Source organism: Myxine glutinosa, chromosome 6 (genome assembly GCF_964187855.1).
Source record: "Myxine glutinosa chromosome 6, kmMyxGlut1.1, whole genome shotgun sequence".
NCBI lineage: Eukaryota > Metazoa > Chordata > Myxini > Myxiniformes > Myxinidae > Myxine > Myxine glutinosa.
This window is the reverse complement of record NC_136266.1, coordinates 72,490,800-72,512,703: the sequence shown is the minus strand read 5'-3', so window position 1 is coordinate 72,512,703 and position 21,904 is coordinate 72,490,800. Positions and strand designations below refer to the sequence as shown.

Sequence of the window (21,904 nt, the reverse complement as noted above, 5' to 3'; positions counted from 1 at the left end):
GAAGAGCTTGACCCTAGCCTTTCCCTTGCGAGGGCAAGGAGGAACTTAACACTTGACACTTAAGCTTAGTTTGAAGTACACCCTGCCAGCGCTCCCGGTGGGACGGCAGGGCAACCAGAAGGGACGAGGTTCTCCTGACCACGTGGCCCTCGATCTGGGAAGCGAGAGGCGTTCCATTAGTGGACGCGCCCCTCACGCCCGACTTTTGGGCGGCCCCGGCAGGCCGTTTGTTTTGACGTTCCGTGACAGGCCCCGCACCCCCACCTCAGGGCCGACCGGGCGACCGGAATGAATCCCGGTGTCCCGATCCGAACCTTCAGAGCGGGCCGGCTGCACTTTCCGTCCCTGCGGTCCCAAATACCGGAACCACCCGCATACCACTTTATTCGACAAAATGAGGTGCGGCCTACAGCCTTAGAGAACCAACCCTATACCTCCAACGAGAGGGTGGTGGGAGTGGGTGATGGCAGAGGGTGATGGGGGAGGGTGATGGCAGGGTGATGGGAGGGTGATGGCATTGCTGCCCGATAAACGGGCTTTTCAGAGTGCCTGAGTGTTTGGTTTGAATAAAGCAACTCGGATTAATTCCAGCTTTTTGTCGCGTCCATTCTTCCGATCGACGTGGGAGCCCCAGCTCCTTCATGGTCACTATTGTGCCCAAATTTCAGCTTCCTCGCTCAAAGGATGGCTGAGATATCAAAAGACCCTCAGAAAGTCGACGCTATAGCCGACATGCCCAGCCCAAGGGACAAAGTTCAGCTTCGTTCCTTCATTGGGCTTGCTCAGTATTACTAGAGGTGTGTCAGCAACCTGAGCACTGAGCTTGCTCCGCTGACTCACATATGCTGCGTCGAGATGTTTGTTGGAGGTGGAGTTCGACGGAACAAGCAGCATTTGAACGAGTCAAAGCTCGCCTTACTACAGACAAGGTACTCGGACATTACGAACCTTCACGTCCTCTCAGTCTGGCGTGTGACAGCTCATCGTACGGAATCGGTGCCGTCTTGTCTCAGGTGATGAGTGACGGTGCTGAGCGTCCGGTGTGTTTTGCGTCACGTGCTCTGACAGCCGCTTACTCAAAGTAATTGACGCTTACTCAAAGTGGCCAGAAGTAGCTATAATGAAGTCCACCTCGGCAGAGAACATGGTGGAGCATTTTTGTGAACAAGGGCGTTCCGGAGATTTTAGTTTCGGATAATGGTTCGCAGTTTGTATCTGAGGTGTTTGGTGTTCATGCGTGCTATTGGTATCAAACACCTGAAGTCGGCACCTTACTACCCAGGTACAAATGGCCATGCTGAGTCATTTGTCAAAGCGTTGAAACAGGCCAAGCGGTTTGACTTGTGTAGAGTAGGGTTGATGTGTTTTTTCATGTCAATCGTAATTTAATCTGGTCCGGTAATTGTTGAGGAAGTGGCCGCTGCCATTCGTCGTGATCCTGTGCTCCACAGGAAATGCCTGCATTCCGCATGTATGACCGACAGTTGCGGTCGCGCCTGGATTTGCTTCAACCTGGTGCACCTGAAGTTGGTACAGCGACCAATGTTCGTTCATTCACGGTGGACCAGCCAGTTATGGCACGGGACTATGTACACCGAAAGAAATGGGTGCCGGCTGTTGTGGTCCGAGTTTTCGGTCCGGCTAACTACTTTGTTCGTACTTCAGCCGGGCTTATCTGAAAACGTCATGTGAATCAGTTGTCGGCTCACAGGTCCGGTCATTCACATACAACCAATTCCGTTCCGCCATGTGAGGTGTCCTCATCCATTGATGTGCCCGTGACTACGTTTCAGCCAGCTGCCCATCCATCTGTGGAGCCGGATGGTCAGGGCAGTGAGATTAGTGTGGATGTTCCTCCGGTTTCGTTTGAGCCTAGTTTGGTGTCTGTTGGGGAGCCGTCATCTGTGTCCAATGCCTCACCGTTGCCGGTCGTGTCCACGGCTCAATGGCCACGTGTTTCTTCCAGTTGCGTTGTGCGACCAGCATATTTGAAAGACCATGTGACTTAAGGAAGGAGGAGTGTAGTGACATGACCGCCTAATGAGGCCGCTGTGGGCGGGGCCGAGCGAGGAGCTGTGGGCGGGGCCGAGCGAGGCCTGCGTTGCCGTTGCCTGGAATAAAGATGGTGCTTGATGCTCTCTGCGTGTCCGCATCTTTATAACAAAGACATTACACATTAATACAACATGAGTTGTTAGATACTGATACAGGATACACTTCTTTTTTTGTCCTCTGTGTCCTTTTTGAAAATCAAATATGGTAACCTTAGTTTATAGCTGGGTCGGGATTCAAACCCAGGCGAGACAGGTGAGAGGCGAATGTGCATACCTCGAAGCCATCTTGTCAGCTCAGCAGTCACCAGCACGCCATATCTTTCTGGGAGGATGGGAGGATGGGGGGGGGGGGGGGGGGGAGGAGGTGGTGTTAGATAAGAAAGCACGTGACCACCCACGTGATCAGGTTAAGGACGCCAATGCGGAAGAGGAGTTATGCATTGTCTGCGTCATTGAGCTCTTGTTCTCCAGCCCTCTTTGCGCAATTCATATTTTGCGCTTCGGACTTGGGCATGGCGAACGCGAATCGAAGGGTGCATTACTCCACGGGATTTAAACTGAACGTGATCGCCTTAGCCGAGGTAACAGGTAACCGCGCAGCAGCTCGAGAGTTCAAGGTCGGTGAGACGTGTGTGCGGCGATGGCGTAAATTGAAGGAAGACCTTTTACAATGCAGTGCGAAGAGGTTCTGCTTCACTGGACCACGGAACGGTCGGTTCCCGGAGGTGGAAGGGGAACTGGCGCAGGCGATTCGCACTCGTCGACAGGAAAGTCTACCTGTGAACGCGTCGTGGGTGGTCCTCAAAGCAAGGGAGATTGCCAAACAACACGGAGTGTACGAAAACGGGTTAAAAGTATCACGATCGTGGGTGGACAAGTTTAGGAAAAGAAATGGAGTTGCTTTGCGACCCAAGACTTCCATCTGCCAAGATAAAGCTGCACCTTGCATCGGTAAGTATTGCTTTATTTACTTTTTCTGAACAAAAATAATTGACACATGCCTTTTTATTTATTTATTATTTATTTTCTTAACAGGAGAGGGGCTCGAGAAAGAGCAAGGTAGATCTGAAAATAGGACAAACTTATTTATTTGTTTATTTATTTTGTTTTACAGGAGAGGAGCTCGAGAAAGAGCAAGGTAGATCTGAAAATAAGGCAAACTTATTTATTTGTTTATTTATTTTGTTTTACAGGAGAGGAGCTCGAGAAAGAGCAAGGTTGATCTGAAAATAAGACAAACTTATTTATTTGTTTATTTATTTTGTTTTACAGGAGAGGAGCTCGAGAAAGAGCAAGGTTGATCTGAAAATAAGACAAACTTATTTATTTGTTTATTTATTTTGTTTTACAGGAGAGGAGCTCGAGAAAGAGCAAGGTTGATCTGAAAATAAGGCAAACTTATTTATTTGTTTATTTATTTTGTTTTACAGGAGAGGAGCTCGAGAAAGAGCAAGGTTGATCTGAAAATAAGACAAACTTATTTATTTGTTTATTTATTTTGTTTTACAGGAGAGGAGCTCGAGAAAGAGCAAGATTGATCTGAAAATAAGACAAACCTATTTATTTGTTTATTTATTTTGTTTTACAGGAGAGGAGCTCGAGAAAGAGCAAGGTAGATCTGAAAATGAGACAAACATCAAGGGAATGAGCGAACAGAAAAAAGAGATATTGGGAGAAAACACTGAAACAGGTAAGTAAGATAGTTGGATTAGGAAAGGTTAATGGGGGCCAAAAATAACAATGGATCAGAATTGGGGATGACGAGAGTTGGTGGTGCACTGCTTGCTTCGGGTCCTGCAGGGAAGAACGACAAGTCCACAGACGGGATAAGTGAACAATAAAGGAGTTGAGGTGTGCAATCCACCTGGATTTTACGTGTTTAACCAGGAAGACTTTACTGGAAGAACACGTGCATCCTGGAGTATATAGGGAGGACTGGGAGAGCATAGGGAGCAATGTCCGAGAATAGACGGCAGAAACCTGAGACCACCAACCTGTCTGCGATGTCAAAGCAACAGACATTGTGCTTCGGCCTCATCATGGGAGATTCCAATAATTGTGAGCGCTTTAGGTTCCATGGAATCCTGGAGAGATAGATGTGATGTTGGGATGCCAACCTATAATGGAGACCAGTACTCCAGTGAGCCATGGTCTTGTAGACTCTATTTTCCAAGGAAAGACCTGGATTGACAGAAGATATCCCGTATGCGGCTGGCTTTGGAGTCAGCTAAGAAGGAATGGTCATGGTAGGCGATGACGAGGCCTAGAAGTTCAAGAGACTGAGCCTTGCATTTGGGCGCACCTTCGAATCGTGTAAATCAGGTAATTAGAGCCGTTTAAAGTAGGAACAGTAGTAGTAGTAGTGGTGATATACATCTATCGCAAACGGAAATACTAAGAAAGTGAATAAAATTCCCTGTCAAGGAATTTCCTTGCAAGAGCAGGCCATTAGTCCCATCAAGTTTGCACAATGGTTGCCAACCTATGGTTGTTTGTCCATTAGTCTAGTAGGAAGACTAGGTCCCCCTGCACCCCCCGGAGATATACTTCTAATCAGTGTTTCTAGATTGGAAAAAATGTGTAGAAAATGACTAGCTATGGCCCCAAGCTGAAAAAATGTCCCACATACCATTTTTATGCAAATTACTGCTGCCATTATCAAAAAAACGATTTTTGACATATCTCAGCCAATATTGCAGATAATTGAAAAATGAAGGTGTCTAGACCCATGTTTTGAAGGGCATAGATCATGATAGAACTATTCATAACATGATTACATGTGTCTATGGTATACTAGTATGCATATTAATGCTGTAATTACAAAATAATCAGTTTTACAAATGATAAGGATACGTTAATACTGCAGATAACTTAACATGGTACATAAGGGGTCTAAACCCAGGTATTTTCAAGGTTAAATGTCAACAAGATGCTCCTGAGTCTTGCATAGGGGCGGGACATTGGCAGTAACATTGGTACCACTCAACTTTTCTTCCCACCATTGACTTTGTATTGCGAGAGATTTTCACTTGCTTATTTAAAGGTTTCTCACCCAGCCCACGTAAAATCTACCAACTCCTGCTGTTAACTCCCAAACATATTTTTTTATGTTATCCAATCACAGTGCAGAAATGACAGACTAGAGATCCAAATTAGTGCTGCTATAGCTGCCATTTTACATTTCCATCCATGTAACATGCGCGCTCGCGCGCTCGTATCAATTGGTAATGTCGCGCGCTCGTATCAATTGGTAACGTTGATGTTATTGAATACCTCAGTTGAAAGTTCAGTCTTCCATTCCATCTGTGTGTTGTTCTTGGTATTCATCCTCCAATCTAGCCAGGTAAGATGCTAACTATAATGTTACTCACACTCTTGACTTCAGTTTCTGCATGAAATCATAAACAGGCAGAATAACAGCTGAGCCAGCTAGCACCATGTTAGCTAACGTTAAAGCTAGCCTCATCTATGTACAGTATGTTCCTAATGTCGGTGTAACTTAAACTTTTGTTAATGCCAAACATGAGACATATCTGTTGACTTCTGTATATGAATTGAACCAGAAAGAGGCACGACAGCTGAGCTAGCTACAGTAACTTAGCACAATGTTTCATTGGCCTAGATAGCTAACGTTAGTGTGGAAGAATTTAGATGTTTTAGCTATTAGCACTTTTGATCCCACTAAACATGGTTTAGTCAGCTAAAAAGTACCCTAGTGTAGAACATGACTCAGAACCTCTGTTACCTCACTGAAAACTCAGAGCCTCCTTTCACAGGCACTTTTAACATCATTCGTGATTTCTTATTTGTCATTTAACAGTGATGGTAGACATCGACAGCAAGCATGCCCAAAAGAAAACGGAGTGTAGAACCTGCAGCCCAAAGCTCTCCTCCTACATGCATCCTTCATGTACCATCCATGTCTGATCATGGGGATTTCACGCCCCTCCGTAAAATTAAAGGATCTGCTTCAGAAAAACTGCAACTGCTTCAAAAGATCCGGGATAGACGTCTCAACCAACCGCATGACTCCCCATGTCGTATGCAATCAGTATGTGATCAGATCCCGGCAACTCTTCCTGATGACCTAGAAAGAGTAGGATATCACAGCAAGTGTTATAAGCACTTTGTCTGCCACTTTCATCGTCTGGGAGATGATACAGAACCAGGGCCATCAACCTCATCATGGCATCACTCTCCTCGTAAACCAGGAGGTTCTGCTGAACCCATCTTCCCGCCAGAGTGTATATTTTGTGAGAAAGTTGAGACCAAAGATGCTCATCGCAATACTGAGAGGCCTACAACCTTCCCATCCTTTAAAAACAAAGAAAATGCATGGGAGCAAATCGAAACACGGGCTGAGAAAATGGGTCTCTATCGACTCCATCGAAAGGTGAAAAACAAAGACCTCTTTGCATGTGAGGCCAAACACCATCCGTCATGTTTTAAAGCTTTCCGCACAGCATTCTACAACTATGAGCGTGCGATTCACAGAGCCGAAGCACCAAAGGAGCAGGCTTGCATGTCAGCCGCCCATGAAAAGGCATTCAACTCAGTACTGGAACACATTCAAACCCAGGTCATCCAGCAGAATAAAGTTCTACAGCTTTCTTCCTTGCGCTTGCTCTATGTCGAGGAACTGAAACTGAATGGATATGAGAACTCAAATTATCGGTCAGAGAAACTACTGAAACGCCTACAGAATGACCCAATCAAGGAGCATATCCACTTCACGAAGGTTGATCATGACAAATGTGATGTCATTTCTTTCTGGCTTGTGCACAGCTCAAACATAACAGTTTCCAATGCTCTCGCACGAGCATTCACACTCGGAAGCACAAACAAGAACCAAAATGTTGCCCTCCAACTTCGCCAGGGTATTCTACAGGCTTTCAGAGAGTGTAAAGACCAACCATGGCCACCAACAGCTGAAGACATGGAGCTCAATCCTGAAGACATCCTACCTCCAGACCTTGTCCGCTTTCTCAGCGTGCTAATGACTGGCAAGGAGGGCATCGAGACAGAAAAGGTGAAGCGTCTGGTCTTCTCCATTGGACAAGATCTGTGCCGTGCAGTGTCAGATGGAAAATGGAAGTTACCAAAGCACATTCTCCTCTGTGTGACTGTAAGGCACCTGTTCCGAAGCAAACAGCTCACCACAATACTACACAGGCTTGGACACTCTGAGAGCTACGATTTCGCCTTGGAGTTGGAAACTGCTCTCGCCAAGGTCCTGGATGAAGTCTCAACTTATCGTACACCACAAATTGTGACAGGAGAGGGCAACCTTGTATTCCACTGTGAGTGGGACAACTTGAATAAAACCACTACCAGTGTGCACGGCAGCAACATTGTAAACAGTGCTGGAGGAATCATGGTGCAGGAGGTCAAGCCCGGGTTCGAGAGCAGCAAGGACCGAATGCTACCTACCATCAATAGGTCACAACAGCGTAGCCTGAAGGTCGACACACCAAAAACTCTCCCACCCTTGCACTTTACTCGCGTTGGCCCGAAGTTCCCTGAAGGCTCATCATTCACACCGCCAGCAGAGAATGACACAGTCTATGCCACTACGATGCAAGAGTACTACATCTGGCTCTTCATCAGATACATCGGAAGCTGTGGCCTGCAGCCTGTGCCTGGGCTAGGGGGTTTCACCTCTGCAACTGGTTCTCCCCCACCCAGCAAATCAACAGTCGACTACTGCACGCCTATCCACCAACCGATCACAGACAACGCAGTTGTTCGTGAGCTACTGAAGCGTTCCGAGGCAGCAACTGCTGAGGTGGGTCAGAGATGGGTCCTGAATACATTTGATCTGGGTGTCTGCATGAAAGCCCTTCCCATCATCTGGCGCTGGCCAAATGAATTTGCTAGTCATGTAGTAACGATTGGACCCTTCTCTGACCCTTTCAGATCTGAAACTGGCAGTGACTGGTGATTGAAATGCGGTGCCTTTTTGTGTTTCAGGTCGAGGTACGTGAACTCCCCACGATCTACAGCAACCAGGAAGAGACTGATACCAGGGTGGTTCTGTACCTCCATCATGCTGCTACCATCGGATACAAGAACGCTGTAGTCAGAACACCGGACACAGACATCCTCCTGATCCTGCTCCACCATGCCCACAACATCAAGCTGACGGTGTACCTGGATACAGGGTCAGGGAAGCATCGCCAACTTGTCAACGTCTCTGAGCTGGCAGAATCCCTGGGAGAGGACTACTGTGCCACTCTCCTGGGGTACTATGTGTTCAGCGGAGAAGACTGCACCAGTGCCTTCAAAGGGAAGGGAAAAGTCGGGCCCTTGAAAAAGCTGGAGAAGAATCCCAGGTTTCACAGGGCATTCGGTGAACTGGGTGACAACTGGGATGCCAACCCTGAGGTGGAGAGGCAGTTAGAAAAATTCACCTGTGTGATGTACGGCCAGAGTCGCGAGTCATCAGTGGACATTGTCCGTGCCAAGCTGCTACGAAAAATGGTGGGAGAGGACAAGACCCTCACATCCAAGTCCAAGGTTGATCTGGCTCGCCTTCCTCCATGCCAGTCTGCCCTGAAGCCGCACATCCAGCGTGTGAACCACCGCGTAGCATTGTACAAAAGAGCCGATCAACCTATCATCGAAAAGCCAAAACCTTATGAGGAGCAAGGATGGATAAGGACTGATGAAGGACTGTTGAAACCAATGTGGTCCAGTGGTCCCATCCTACCAACCTCACTGGTGGATCTTCTGAACACAGGAGAGCACGAAGAGGAGGAGGAAGAGGAAGGAGAAGAAGAGTTTGACTCTGACGATTTCGATGAAAATGATGATGACTGACTCAGTGTAGAATCACTAATGCTAATGATGTTTATCTAAAACAAGCAAGAGAAGAGTGGTCACATTGAGTGCTAGGACTATTTTGACAGTTGTAATATTTAGAAAAATAAAACTTTGTGTTAACGTCTGTGTAGACGGACCTTAATATGAGTCTATTATTTCGTAAAACTGTGATTATTTTGTAAATAAAGCACTAATTAGCATACTAGTATACCATAGACACATGTAATCATGTTATGAATAGTTCTATCATGATCTATGCCCTTCAAAACATGGGTCTAGACACCTTCATTTTTCAATTATCTGCAATATTGGCTGAGATATGTCAAAAATCGTTTTTTTGATAATGGCAGCAGTAATTTGCATAAAAATGGTATGTGGGACATTTTTTCAGCTTGGGGCCATAGCTAGTCATTTTCTACACATTTTTTCCAATCTAGAAACACTGATTAGAAGTATATCTCCGGGGGGTGCAGGGGGACCTAGTCTTCCTACTAGACTACATGCTCTCCTCTTTTTAAGTGCTGAATGTAAAGCAAGGAAGGAGCACATACCACATACCATTTTAAAAGTCCAATCACGAAACTGATTATGATATTGTTTATTTAATTGTGATGGTGGAGTAAACAAATACAACACTAAATAGGTTTACAAAAACATTTCGTTAAACATATGCGACAATTATTACATACGTACGGCGGGTTGGGTAGTTTGATTAAATTAAGAGAGAGGATCGACGATAATCGGAGGAAGGAGAGTAGGAAAGGGAAGGGAAGGGAAATAAGTTTTGGAAGCGTTTCGGCCAGGGCTTAAATTAAAATGCCCCGAACTTTCATGCCCACCAGAATGGAATTTGCTTTGGCCCAGCGAGTGAATACAACAGATTCTTGAATGATTTGAATGAAGCGAGGGGACAAAGACGAGGATATATGAATTGGACGTTTGTTTAGTGTTTACATACCATACGTGAACATATTTAGAAAGAGTGAATTGGATCGAGCAAATTTTGAATACAGGATCGATCACGTTTTTATTTGTTCACATCGCTATTCACTTTTGTCAAAATCACGTGATTATATCATGTGCTCACACATGGCGTGGTCCATGGCAAAAAATCCCAGAATTAAAAAAAGGCAAAAGAGGGACATAATTTGAGAAACTAAAGACCACGAGGTGTTGCACAACGAAATTTTGTTGGGGTACGAGGTCATTGGATTGAGGGAGAACATATGGCAGGGAATCTCAGAGAAATTATTTTTTTTTTTTTTTTTTTTTTTTTTTTTTTTTTTTGTATACAAGATCGAGGCTCGTGAAAGAGCGAACATTAATCACACAGAAAGACAAACAGACACATAAAACAAATAACATCGGGAGCGGTAGACAAGATGGGGAGAGAGGGGGAAGGACACAAACACAACATTTGAGAGCAGGGACCGAGAGACATGGAGACATCGAGAGATCTGTGGGAGGGAGAGGGCTTTGGGGGGGAGGCATGTGAAGGGGGGGAGGCATGTGAAGGGGGGGGGGGGGGGAAAGGTATAAACATATGGACACTGCCAGGATTTCCAGGAAATAAGTTGGAATTTCAAACAAGGTGGATCTGGGGTGAACAAGGTTATGGATGGGGGAAGATAAGAGATGGTGGTGAACAGCTGTTTTAAAGACCTGGAGGGAGGAGAGGGATTGAAGGGAGTGTGGGAGTTTGTTCCACAGGCGGGAGAAAAGAGGAATGAAAGAGTGAAGGTGAGCAGAGAGCCGAGATTTCGGCAGTTTAACCATCAGAGGGTTGCTGGCAGATCTTGTGCGACCTGTAGGAATATTTGGGGGACAGAGCACAGAGAGAGCTGGGGGAGCAAGGCCGGAGAGGAGTCGGTAGAAGACAGAAAGACCACCTACCTGCCTGCGGTGAGTGAGTGAAAGGCCCTCAGAGATAGCTAGGCATGTTCTTCATGTTCTAGGCAGATACTTCCGGAAGATAGGCATGCAGTGTGCATTGTATCAATCTCAACTACCTACCAGGCTGGCAGGATCGCTTAGAGGTGTCTGCACAACATGTGTTTCACGGTGTTTCACGTACTGGGCGAGAGATCTGTTAAGGATCCATGTATCCCATCTACCAGCACCGGTGGTTGCTGGATGTTAAAGATCCCAGGATGTCTCTCGAGATCCACGATGTCTCTCGAGAAGAGAAAGTGAGTTCTGCTGGTAGGGTATCCTTGAGGTATGCACACTCGCTTCTAAGCGGTCTCGCCTCGGTTCAAATCTCTCCCTTGTTATAAACAGCCATCCTGGTGTTCCGCATGCAGGGCTAGGCATCAATGTGAGTGCCGTCTCTCGGATAGACGTTAAACCAGAAGACTTGTCTGTGCGTGTTAAAGATCCCACGGTATCCTTTGTGAAGAGTAGGCGAGCTATCCCTGGCACCATGAAAAAATTTGAGATTCTTGCTCTAATCTAGATAGAGCACTGCACCAGTGGCACGACCACGCACACAGTAAATGATGCCACCACACAGCCATGTCCTGCATATTACAAAATAAGAAGTAGGCGAGTTACCCAGAATGAATTACAAATTCCTACCTGGACTGGGTTAGCAATTGGTCTGGTCTTCTCGGAGGCCAAAGCACAGCAGTTTCTGCACTAGAAACAAATTAGCCCGTTAGTTTGCATGTCGTGATCGGTCTTCTACATACAAACATACCGACCAGGAACATTTTCGTCTCCTGAAATTCATGCACCTTAATGGCTGTGATACTTTTCCATGCTGTTTTATGTTATTTTCTTGTAGATAACGATTTGAAAAAGTTGTGGAAGGGTCCCAGAGATGTCTACATGAAATACAAAAGGGATTCCCAAGCCAAAAGTGGACAAGCAAGAAAATCCCCCATTCGTTGGAAATATTGGAAGATGATGCGGTTTTTAAAGCCATACACATCAAATGAAAGGTAAGTTGTTTATTCAAACTGAACAAGGTCATTCAGGCGTTGGACACTGTGACCTCACATTCTTACGTGACCCTCACAAACCCATTTTACGTTTTGTATCCTATTGATAGGCCGGATCTGTATTCAGACCTTTACCAAAATCTAATTGGTTTGTTCTTGTCACCTACCCAAATAATCCACCACGTTTCATCCAAATCCGTCCACAACATTTTGAGATATTGTGCTGTATATCATTTTTGGCCCGATCTCTTAATGGTGAAGAATCTTTCAGAAAATAAAAACATTCTCGGATCTGGATCTTCACCAAAATCTAATCAATCTGTCCTTTTCACACACCCAACTTGTCCACCTAATTTCATCCGAATCCAACCACAACGTTTTGAGATATCCTGCACAGAAACAGACAATCAAACAAACAGACAGTGGTGAAAACATAGCCTCCGTCCTTTGGTGGGTGGAGGTAATTAGTAGACATACTCATTTGGGTCGACCAAGGATTCACCTCGACGAGGGTTCACCGTTCACCCATGTTTTTTGGCTTTATATACAGTATACATACAGTATATATACAGTATATATATATATATATATATGTATAAATATATATATCGACGATATAAGAGAGCTGTGTGTCTGTGTGTTGCCATTTTTCTCAGAGATGGCTGAACGGATCTTCGTCAAACTTTCAGAGGTTCAGCAATGAGTGCCTGGGAGTGTTCTAGGCAAAAAAAAACAACACATTTTTGGATTAAAAAAATATATAAAAAAATATTAAAACGCTCGATAGTGCCTTAGCCTTTTAAAATTAATAACAGTTATATACAAGTACACATTCGCATAAATAAATACAAAACAATCACCAGACATTTGAACACAAATAAATCAAACAATTCCAGAAGTGTACGAAGTTTGTCGTAAGGCTGCTTCTTCTTCCTGCTCGGCATCACACTTAACTTGGAAACGTGATGAACGGCACATTCACCATCATATGTTCAACAAAAAGGTGATGAACCCCCTTCCACTCACCCCACTCCCTTCCTCACCCCTCCCTATCAAGTGACCGGATGAAAGCTGACAATTTGTGACCTTGACTTTGCCTCAAAATCAATAGGCTTCTTGCTTGTGCCTACCTCGACGAAGTGGTTAGGTTTTGTGACGATCGGAGTAAAAATGTGACCTGCAGGCAGTTGATGTACAGACAAACAGACAGACAGAATAACAGACCAGATCAACCAATATACTCGTACTTGCGAATACAGTGTTTGATTTTGCAAGTACCAAACACACAAACATGGGTGAAATAAATACATATCATATCCTCCATCCACCTTCGGTGGTGAAGGTACTAATTTCTCCTGTTGGTTGCAGAATGTACCTAAAGATACCACTCTCCAGTGAGGATGAGGATGAAAATGAAGAGAGATCACAGATTATCGAGTTACATGAAGAAATGCAGGAACCCCAGAGCGTGCAAGACGTCAACACTGAAATTCCCTCTGCAGCTCGAGTGAGTATATCATCCCACTTGTCGTCGGTAGGGAAAAGACGGAAAAAGGATCACGACTTTGTATCGTGCAAAATGTTTCAGTACTTGAGTGCACGTTTGAAAGCCCAGGAGCAGGCAAAGCAGGAGGAACCCCCGGATGCCGACAAACTATTCCTGCTCAGCCTTTATCCACCATTTCAGGAGCTCGATCCCTGTGAGAAATCATTGCTGAAGATCAAGATTCAGCAATTGGTTCACGAGTCGAGGTTCCCACCAGTAGCACCAACTACCTTCTAAGAATATCCAAGGCCTCAGTTCCATGTTTCGTACCGTGACCCAGTCATGCACAGTAGCAACAGTCAATACAGCAGGGACAACAGTACTGTGATCTGTAGTTGGGACTACGGAAGTACGATCATCTTGGTAGACTAGTGTAGTGATATGTACACATATGGTTGCATCTTGTCATTGTTATAAAGGTTGAATGAAATGGTACACGTTATTTTTTTATTCTTGTCATAAAAATGGCATTCCATATTTCAATTCCCCCCTTCCCCTCTCCAACACATAATGCTTTCATGTTTTCTTGAATACCTTTCATAAATAAAGACTGCATTCCACTTTTCTGGCTATGAAGATCGTTTCTATCATTCTGTATGAAAGATAGTCTCAAGTGAAACACGTTACAATCCAGAATGACACTCGGTAGAGAGAATACCTCTGCTCGGCTGAACAGTTTACATTTTGTATCCCTCTGATAGGCCGGATCTGCATCCACACATCACCCAAAATCTAATCGGCTTGTTCTTGTCACTACGCAACTCATCCACCAAGTTTTGTCATAACCCGTCCACAACTTTTTGAAATATCGTGCGATATATATTTTATGTTTTGCATGTTTTAATTTTAATTAGCTGACATTGTTTTAATTGACGTGCATGTTTTAATTAGAGTATTCGGATCTTCACCAAAATCTAATTATTTCGTCCTTGTCACACACTCAACCTGTCCACCAATTTTCGTCCGAATTTGTTGAGATATCCTGCTCACAGACAAACAGACAGGGGTGAAAACATAACCTCTCTGTTCACCTCTGGTAGCAAAGGTAAAAATTTTAAGGTTATAAAATGTCACTTTCGTTCAGTGGTGCATGTATCTAGTCACACAACAAGAAGTGTTTCCAGTTCGATCAATTCCAGTTCCACAACAGGGAAGTGTTTCCAATTCAGTTTGATCAAAAATGATCAATTCCAGTTCGGCAGCACATTTTATTTCCTCGAAGGAAATACAGAGCTTGACAAAACCCCTCAACCTCCTCCACTCCCCCTTACTCTATCCTTGTGGACGAAGGTGTAGCCAGGGATCAGGGATTGCTTGGGACTTTAAAGTCAGGTTTCCTGCATACATATGATGTCAGGTTTGGGTGTTAAATCATTGATGAACCTTTTCAATTCTTCTCCGTGAGCTGCTAAACTTTTTTCATTCCAGTGAATTCTTGTCTTTACTCTATGGAGGAGTCTCGTCCTGTGCCTGATTGGACTCGTTTGAGATGCTTATAGCACTGGACTTAAATAATTTATTGATCTACTTAGATTAAATCCCCTTCCAGCCAAAATGCTTCTGGGCTGCGGAAGAGATTATGCCTATTTTCTCTGTTCTTCTTTTGGCTTCAGCTAAACAATTGACAACTTCTGTAATGAAGCCAATGAACCCCATATTGGAAATGCTCGTGCCCATATTAATTTCTTGAACCCTCAATTTGGCATTCTTGGTCACTTGTCTCAGTCTGGACTCCCACCGATCTTGTTAAACTTTTTGGCATAGGCTACAATTCTGGGGGCTGAGATGACACCTTTTGTAGGAGCCTTGACCTTGGGGACCTTAAGAATGGCCTCCGTATAGGATAGCTTCCCTGCTGTTTTGACTTACTGGATCTAGATGGCCCTCTGGAATTTGTAGCACCCTCTATAGGCTGCACTGTGTTCCCCACCACAGTTGATGCAGAACATCTTAGCACTTGAACATTCACCACGTTCATGGTCGCCATAGCATTTGCTGCAATGCAGCTTACCCTTCCAGGATGGAGTGGTATGGCTAAACTAAACTACTGACACTTGTAGCATCTTAGTGGGGGGAGGGCGGGGGAAATATTCCTGGACGGAAAAAGCTTGAAAACCCCAGAAACACTTTTGGGGAAGTACAGGGTTAGCAAAGGACAGCAGCACCGATGATGTTTCCACCTTCAACCCTTCCCTTACGTTAGTGAGCTGGCGGGCATCCATAACAACCCCCATATCGACCAAGTGGTTCTTAATGTCAGCTATCTCGACAGAGGGGGAAATCCCATATATAACACCATGACTTTCCCACAGCAATTTAGGAATGAGGCAGGAGGCTCCACTGTCACCAAAAAGAGAAGCTCTCAGAGGCCTTGTCACACTGGGATGCCGATTTGCAAGGTATTAACAAGTCCCAAGATCTGAGCTTTTTAGCACTGATGACGTTGCCCAATTCATTCTTTATCAGGGAAGCCATTTTAATTGGATTTTTGGAGTGTAAGGGTTTGGGGCCCTCCAAAGTCGAAATTAGGATCGGCAATTCACCACTCATCATCATGATTAACTGTGGCCTTGCCTGCAGAAAGAATGTCAGATTCTTCACTACTATCCTGCCAGGGCTAACCCTCTTCGTGCCAGATCCTCGTGAGACTGTTACCCGACGACAGAGCCTCGTCCTCCTCTTCCCTGGACCTACTATCCATTATCACCCCTGCCTGCCTCCCGCCAAGGGGATAGAGTTCAAACCACTGGTCCACCAACTAGATGCTCAATATCCACTGGAGAGGGAGTGAGCCACAATACACAATACTGGAAGAACCAGAAGCATTATCAACCTCCACAAGACATCCCAGCCTCATGTGTCCACTATCTTCCCAATCTTTAATTTTAAATTTAAATTTAAATATTTAATTTGAATTTAATTTGCATTCCTTTCTTGGAGATTTTCCCAGGTGTGATTGTGGAAGCCTTGTCGTCGATCCCTGCTGTAAGCTGGTGAATTATTTTCATTGTACTCAATTTCCGCTGGTTAATTATTTTCGTTTCACCAATAAAGTTGCACTTTGGGCACATTTCTTAATATTTTGTTCAATCAATATAATTGTTGGAACAGTAGAAAAAGTTAGGTTTAATGCTCTGGCAATGTGGAGGAGGAAGGATAGCCTATCTGAAAGCTGAGTAAAATAAACTGTCGTGGGCAAAAATATTGGCACTTTTGCACTTTATTCAAATAATGCACCATTTCTTCCGGAAAATTGTTGAAATAATTTTTTATTTTGGTATCCACATATGTATTTCTTTGGTTTGCAGTGGAACAAAACAAAAAAAGCTGAAAAAACTACTAAATCGAAGCTTATTCCACACAGAAATCCTAAAATGGCCTGGACAATATTTATTGGTACCTTTTAGAAGTTGTCAGAAATAAATTCGATTTCAAGCAGGTGATTCTCCTTTACTTTGGAAGTGAACTCACCTATGGTGAGTTGTAGGTGCCTGCAATATAAAAATCACTCATTCAACCAGTTTGAATAGAGAAAAGGAGTCATTCTGCTGTTTTGTGTCACTGTGTGGACCACAATGAGCATAGAGAAAAGGAAAAAAACCAGAGAATTGTCTGAGGAGGTCAGACACAAGATTGTAGCCAAGCATGGACAATCTCAAGGCTATGAGTCCATCTGCAGAGACCTTGATGTTCCTGTGTCCACCGTACGCAATGCTATCAGGAAGTTTAAGGCCCATGGCACTGTAACCAACCTCCCTGGACGTGGCCGCAAGAGAAAGTTGATTGAAGATTGCAGCGATGGATTGTTCGAATGGTGGAGAAAGCACCTCGATCAACTGTCAAACAGATTCAAGCTGACCTTCAGACAAAAGGTATGACAGTTTCAACTCGCACCATCCATCGCCAACTCAACAAAAGAGGGTTCTATGGTAGGAGATCCAGGAGGACCCCACTGCTGAGAGAGAGAGACATAAGAAAGCCCGCCTGGAGTTTGCCAAAATACACCTGAACAAGCGAAAATCCTTCTGGGAGAATGTCCTGTGGACAGATGAGACCAAATTAGAGATTTTTAGGAAAGCACATCATCTCTATATTTACAGAAAACAAAATGAAGCCTTCAAAGAAGAGAACACCTTCCCTACAGTCAAACACGGAGGAGGTTCAGTGATGTTTTGGGGTTTCTGTGCTGCCTCTGGCACTGGGTGCCTTGAATGTGTGCATGGCATCATTAAATCAGGAGATTACCAAGGCATTTTGGAGTGCAATGTTCAACCCAGTGTCAGAAAGCTGGGTCATGCTTCCGTCGAAGGTCATGGGTCTTGCAGCAGGATAATGACCCAAACACACTTCAAAAAGCACCCAGGAATGGTTCAAGACAAAACGCTGGACTGTTCTGAAGTGGCCAGCAATAGGTCCAGATCTAAATCCCATTGAACGCTTGTGGGGAAATCTGAAAACAGCCGTTGGGAGAAGGCACTCTTCAAATCTGGGAGAACTGGAGCAGTTTGCACAAGAAGAGTGGGCCAAACTGCCAGTAGAGAGGTGTAGGAAGCTCATTCATGGCTAAAGGAAGCGCTTGACTGCAGTTATTTTGTCCAAAGGCTACCATTGTGCTACCATTGGTATAATTATTGGGTATCAATAGTTTTGTCAAAGCCATTTCTGTTTATTTGGTTTTTTAAAATGATATATAAAGTTCTAAATCAAAAACAAAGGTACTGTAATTTTTACAGTGAAATAAAGAATTGTGGAGACCAAATACTTTTGCCAAAGATGAGGTTCGTGTAAGAGCTAACATTAATCACAAAAAAAACAAAAGGACACATAAAACATACAAAGGGAGCGGGAGATAAGATGGGGAGAGAGAGGGAAGCACAGAAGTACAAAAGGAGAGAAAAGGGACCGCGAGATCTGTGGGAGGGAGAGGGCTTGGGGAGAGGAGGCATGGGAAGGGGGTGGGGGGGGGGGGTGTGGGGTGTGAGAGGTATAAAACACATGGACACTGTCAGGACTGCCAGGAAAGAAGTTGGTGTTTCAAAAAAGTGGATCTGTGGTGAATTAACAGAGGTAGAAAAGATCAAGGTTTTGGATGGGGAAAGATAAGAGATGGTGGTGAACAGCTGTTTTAAAGACCTGGAGGGAGGAGTGCGATTGAAGACAGTGAGGGAGTTTGTTGCAGAGGTGGGAGAAAAGAGGAATGAAAGAGTGAAGGTGAGCAGAGTGTCTTGATTTTGGCAGTTTCACTAGAAGCGGGTTGCTGGCAGATCCTGTGTGACCTGTAGGAATATTTGGGGGACAGAGCACAGACAGAGCTGGGGGAGCTAGGCCGGAGAGGAGTCTGTAGAAGACAGAAAGACCACCTACTTGCCTGCGTTGAGTGAGTGAAAGGCCTTCAGAGTTAGCTTCATCGCGGAAGATACCAATGATCCTGAAAGCTTTGGTTTCAACAGCGTGAAGCCGAGCTCGGTGTGAGGCAGGAGCACCAGCCAAGAGGGGAGAGCAGTATTCCATTGAGCTGCGGATGAAAGCCTTGTATGTGGTGAGGAGCTCATGTGTGCCAAGGAAGGACTTCGCACCACGGAGGATGCCGAGTTGGCGACTGGCTTTGAAGGCCAGCTTGGAAATGTGGTTTTCCCAGGAAAGATCATGGCAGATAGTGAGACCCAAAAGCTTGAGTGACAGAACTTATTGGAGAGGATTGTTGAGAAAGTAGATGGGAGGGTTGTTCAGTCGGCCTTTTTGGAGAGACATAGTGAGTGTATGAGATTTTTCAGGATTGAAAGACATGTCCACTTGTTTGACCAGTCTGTGATTTTGTCCAAGTCTGCAGAGAGGGAGGAGGTTGCAGACTGCGAACGTGAGGGATGAGGTTAATGCAGTGGCAGAGAGTGTAATCATCAGCAAAGAGATAGAGAGGATTTTCCAGAGAGTCGGAGAGATCATTGATGAAGACCAGAAAAAGCACAGGGCCCAGCACACTGCCTTGGGGAACTCCAGCCTGAACAGGAAGGGGAGATGAGAGAAATCCATTCAGGGCCACACGTTGACTACGACCAGAGAGGAAGTCCGCAAGCCATGCGTGGAGATTTCCATGGATACCATAAGAGGAGAGTTTGGTGAGCAGAGCGGGGTGTCAGACCGTATCGAAGACACGTGATATGTCAAGGTAGACAGCACTGATTTCCTGTTTGGCATTGAGGACCTCCATCCATTGTTGAGACAGCAGAAGTAGCATGTCCAGAGTGGAATGACCTGGTCTGAATCGAAATTGATGATTCGAGATAAGCCATTGGAGCAGAGGAAGGATTTGATGTCAGATGCGATGTTCGATTCCATGACCTTGCTGATGATTGGGAGCATGCTGATTGGTCTTTAGTTGTAAGGATCTGTTTTTGCACCTTTTTGTGTAAAGCGGTAATGTTTGCTGATTTCCAAGCAGATGGTAGATGACTTTGAGCAAAAGAGAGGGTGAAGAGAACAAAGAGAGGTTGAGATAGAGCAGCAGAGCAGGATTTTAGGACCCGTGGGCTGATGCGGTCTGGTCCAGTTGCAGAATCAGAGTCAGTGCAGAAACAGAAACTTCTCCACCTTGTCAGGAGAGAAGGACACAGGGTCCAGGAGCAGCTGGGTGCGACTGGGTACGTTGGGTACAGAGAGAGACGGGTTTGGGATACATGATTTTGAGGCAAACACAGAGTTGAGGCATTTAGTCCTTGAGCCAACCGGCCATATTTTGAAGTGAATGCTCCGGCGGGGGGAGTAATTCTCATTATGATTTTCCATTAGACCAATGTCTCAAGTGTCAGAAAAGGTGTGATGGACATCTGAGAACGGTAGCTTAGTGCCCGGATGGACGCCATCTTTGAAACCACCCAGCTCGAAAATGCCCATTTGGTGGGGTACATTGTTGCACGTGTATCTGGACTTCTATACTATCTATCGATGTGCGGTTGACGACTAAATATACGTCCGATGTGTACCGTCTAAATAAAAAATAATATGAAGCATTTTGTTTTAGATTAATTATTATAAAAATCAATTATCGAAAAAAAATCATATATTTTTCAATATTTTATTATTAGACTTGTACTTTTTTTAGTGAAACAACACTGGTATGATTTTCCAAATTATGCATTGTGCTACACCGTTTATCTGTCTATAAAAATAACTCAAAAACTAAAACATATCATCCACCACGAGTTTACACAAAAAATATATGAAAAGGCATGCACTTTCCACAAACCGAAACTATGTCAGTTGGAATTTCCCGCCGATAATCAACCCACAGAACCCAGTGCCGAAAGTGACGTCAGTCTATTCTATATCTATATTCTATATTCAATATCTCAGTCTGAGATTTGTTGCGGTGACCTGATTAATTTCTGAGGGGGGGGGGGGGGGGGGGTGGGTGGCTTAAGAACTAAAAGTGAACATGTTAGATGGCGCCACATACAACTCTATTATAGAGTTGTATTGTGGCGCCATCTAACATGTTCACTGACTTGGATGAGTATGTCTATGTAAGCTGGCGAGCTTTTCGGATATCGGAGTAATCTAACGTCAGTCTTTTTGTTCTTTCAGCTGAGATGGCCGGTGTCGAGGCGAAACGGGCGAAGATTGAACCTGAGTCCGGAACGTGCATCCTGTGCAGCAAGAAGTCGCCACTCTCTGAACTAAGCAAGGCAGCGGGCAACAGTTCTTGGAAGACATTGTGTGACGCAGCCGCAGTTACAAAACTTTTATCCAATTCTAAAGCTAGTCCAAGAAGGCGCAGTTGAACTTCCTAATATTCCAATATTATACCATAGGGCTTGTAGATCAGACTTCACTCACAAAAACCACCTAGCTACTTTGACCAATGCAGCTAGAAGTTCTTCAGTTGATACTGGCGATGCGGTGCGACGGCGATCATCACGGGAAGAGACAGGATCAACTTCAACTGTCTACGATGATAAATGCATTTTTTGCCAGCGTGCTTCAAAATTCATAAAAGGCAGTCGTACCCGTGAAACAGTTGTCTTGGCTGTTGAACTTCGAGCAGATAAGACAATAAGAGATGCTGCGACAGCTCGCAATGATGAGAGAGTTTTGGCATTGACTACACGAGATATGGTTGCAGCTGAGGCTCACTACCACTTCTCCTGCTATAGAAACTACACACGGCCCCAAAAACCTCAAGTAGAAACTGACATTGAAGATAATATCGAGAAAAAAGAAATGATACGATGTATATTCAATTTCATTCGCACTGACTTGTTCTTGAACCCGAGGATTGTTCCAATAGTTGATGTTGCAACAGATATCCTGTCTTCAGATACATTTTCAGTTGATGTTCGTGACTCCATCAAGAAGAATCTGCAGCGCACATTACAAAGAGAGTTTGGAGAATCGCTCATCTTCTTCAATGTGAAACACCGTGTATACTTGATGCCCGATAATCTGACAAAGCGAGAGATTGCTGCAGAGTGCGTAAACCTGAAAGCAGAAGTGAAAGCATTTGAACGAACGGACGGTGAAAGTAACATTGTGCGTGCAGCTAC

At 44.7% G+C, this 21,904-nt stretch overlaps 1 protein-coding gene across 3 annotated transcripts; it reads left to right on the top strand.

Annotated features, from left to right (window-relative positions):
* The first annotated feature begins 2,456 nt into the window (after positions 1 to 2,456).
* LOC137429089 (uncharacterized) lies at positions 2,457 to 13,928 on the top strand. Of its 3 annotated transcripts, XM_078780006.1 has the most exons (5): positions 2,470 to 3,005; positions 3,169 to 3,192; positions 3,643 to 3,744; positions 11,662 to 11,818; positions 13,187 to 13,928. In XM_078780006.1, the coding sequence occupies exons 1-5, from the start codon at positions 2,474 to 2,476 to the stop codon at positions 13,599 to 13,601; spliced, it is 1,230 nt and encodes a 409-aa protein (XP_078636132.1). In that variant the 5' UTR covers positions 2,470 to 2,473; the 3' UTR covers positions 13,602 to 13,928. The 3 variants fall into 3 exon arrangements, with proteins under 3 accessions (XP_078636133.1, XP_078636132.1, XP_078636134.1); XM_078780007.1 differs by lacking the exon at positions 3,169 to 3,192 and having other exon boundaries at positions 2,457 to 3,005; XM_078780008.1 differs by lacking the exons at positions 3,169 to 3,192; positions 3,643 to 3,744 and having other exon boundaries at positions 2,473 to 3,005.
* Positions 13,929 to 21,904: the final 7,976 nt, after the last annotated feature.

Coding starts and splice junctions, on each gene's coding strand:
- LOC137429089 (XM_078780006.1), top strand. CDS start 2,474: ATGCGGAAGAGGAGTTATGCATTGTCTGCGTCATTGAGCTCTTGTTCT. Junction 3,006..3,168: donor TAAAGCTGCACCTTGCATCG/GTAAGTATTGCT, acceptor TTTGTTTTACAG/GAGAGGAGCTCGAGAAAGAG. Junction 3,745..11,661: donor GGGAGAAAACACTGAAACAG/GTAAGTAAGATA, acceptor ATTTTCTTGTAG/ATAACGATTTGAAAAAGTTG.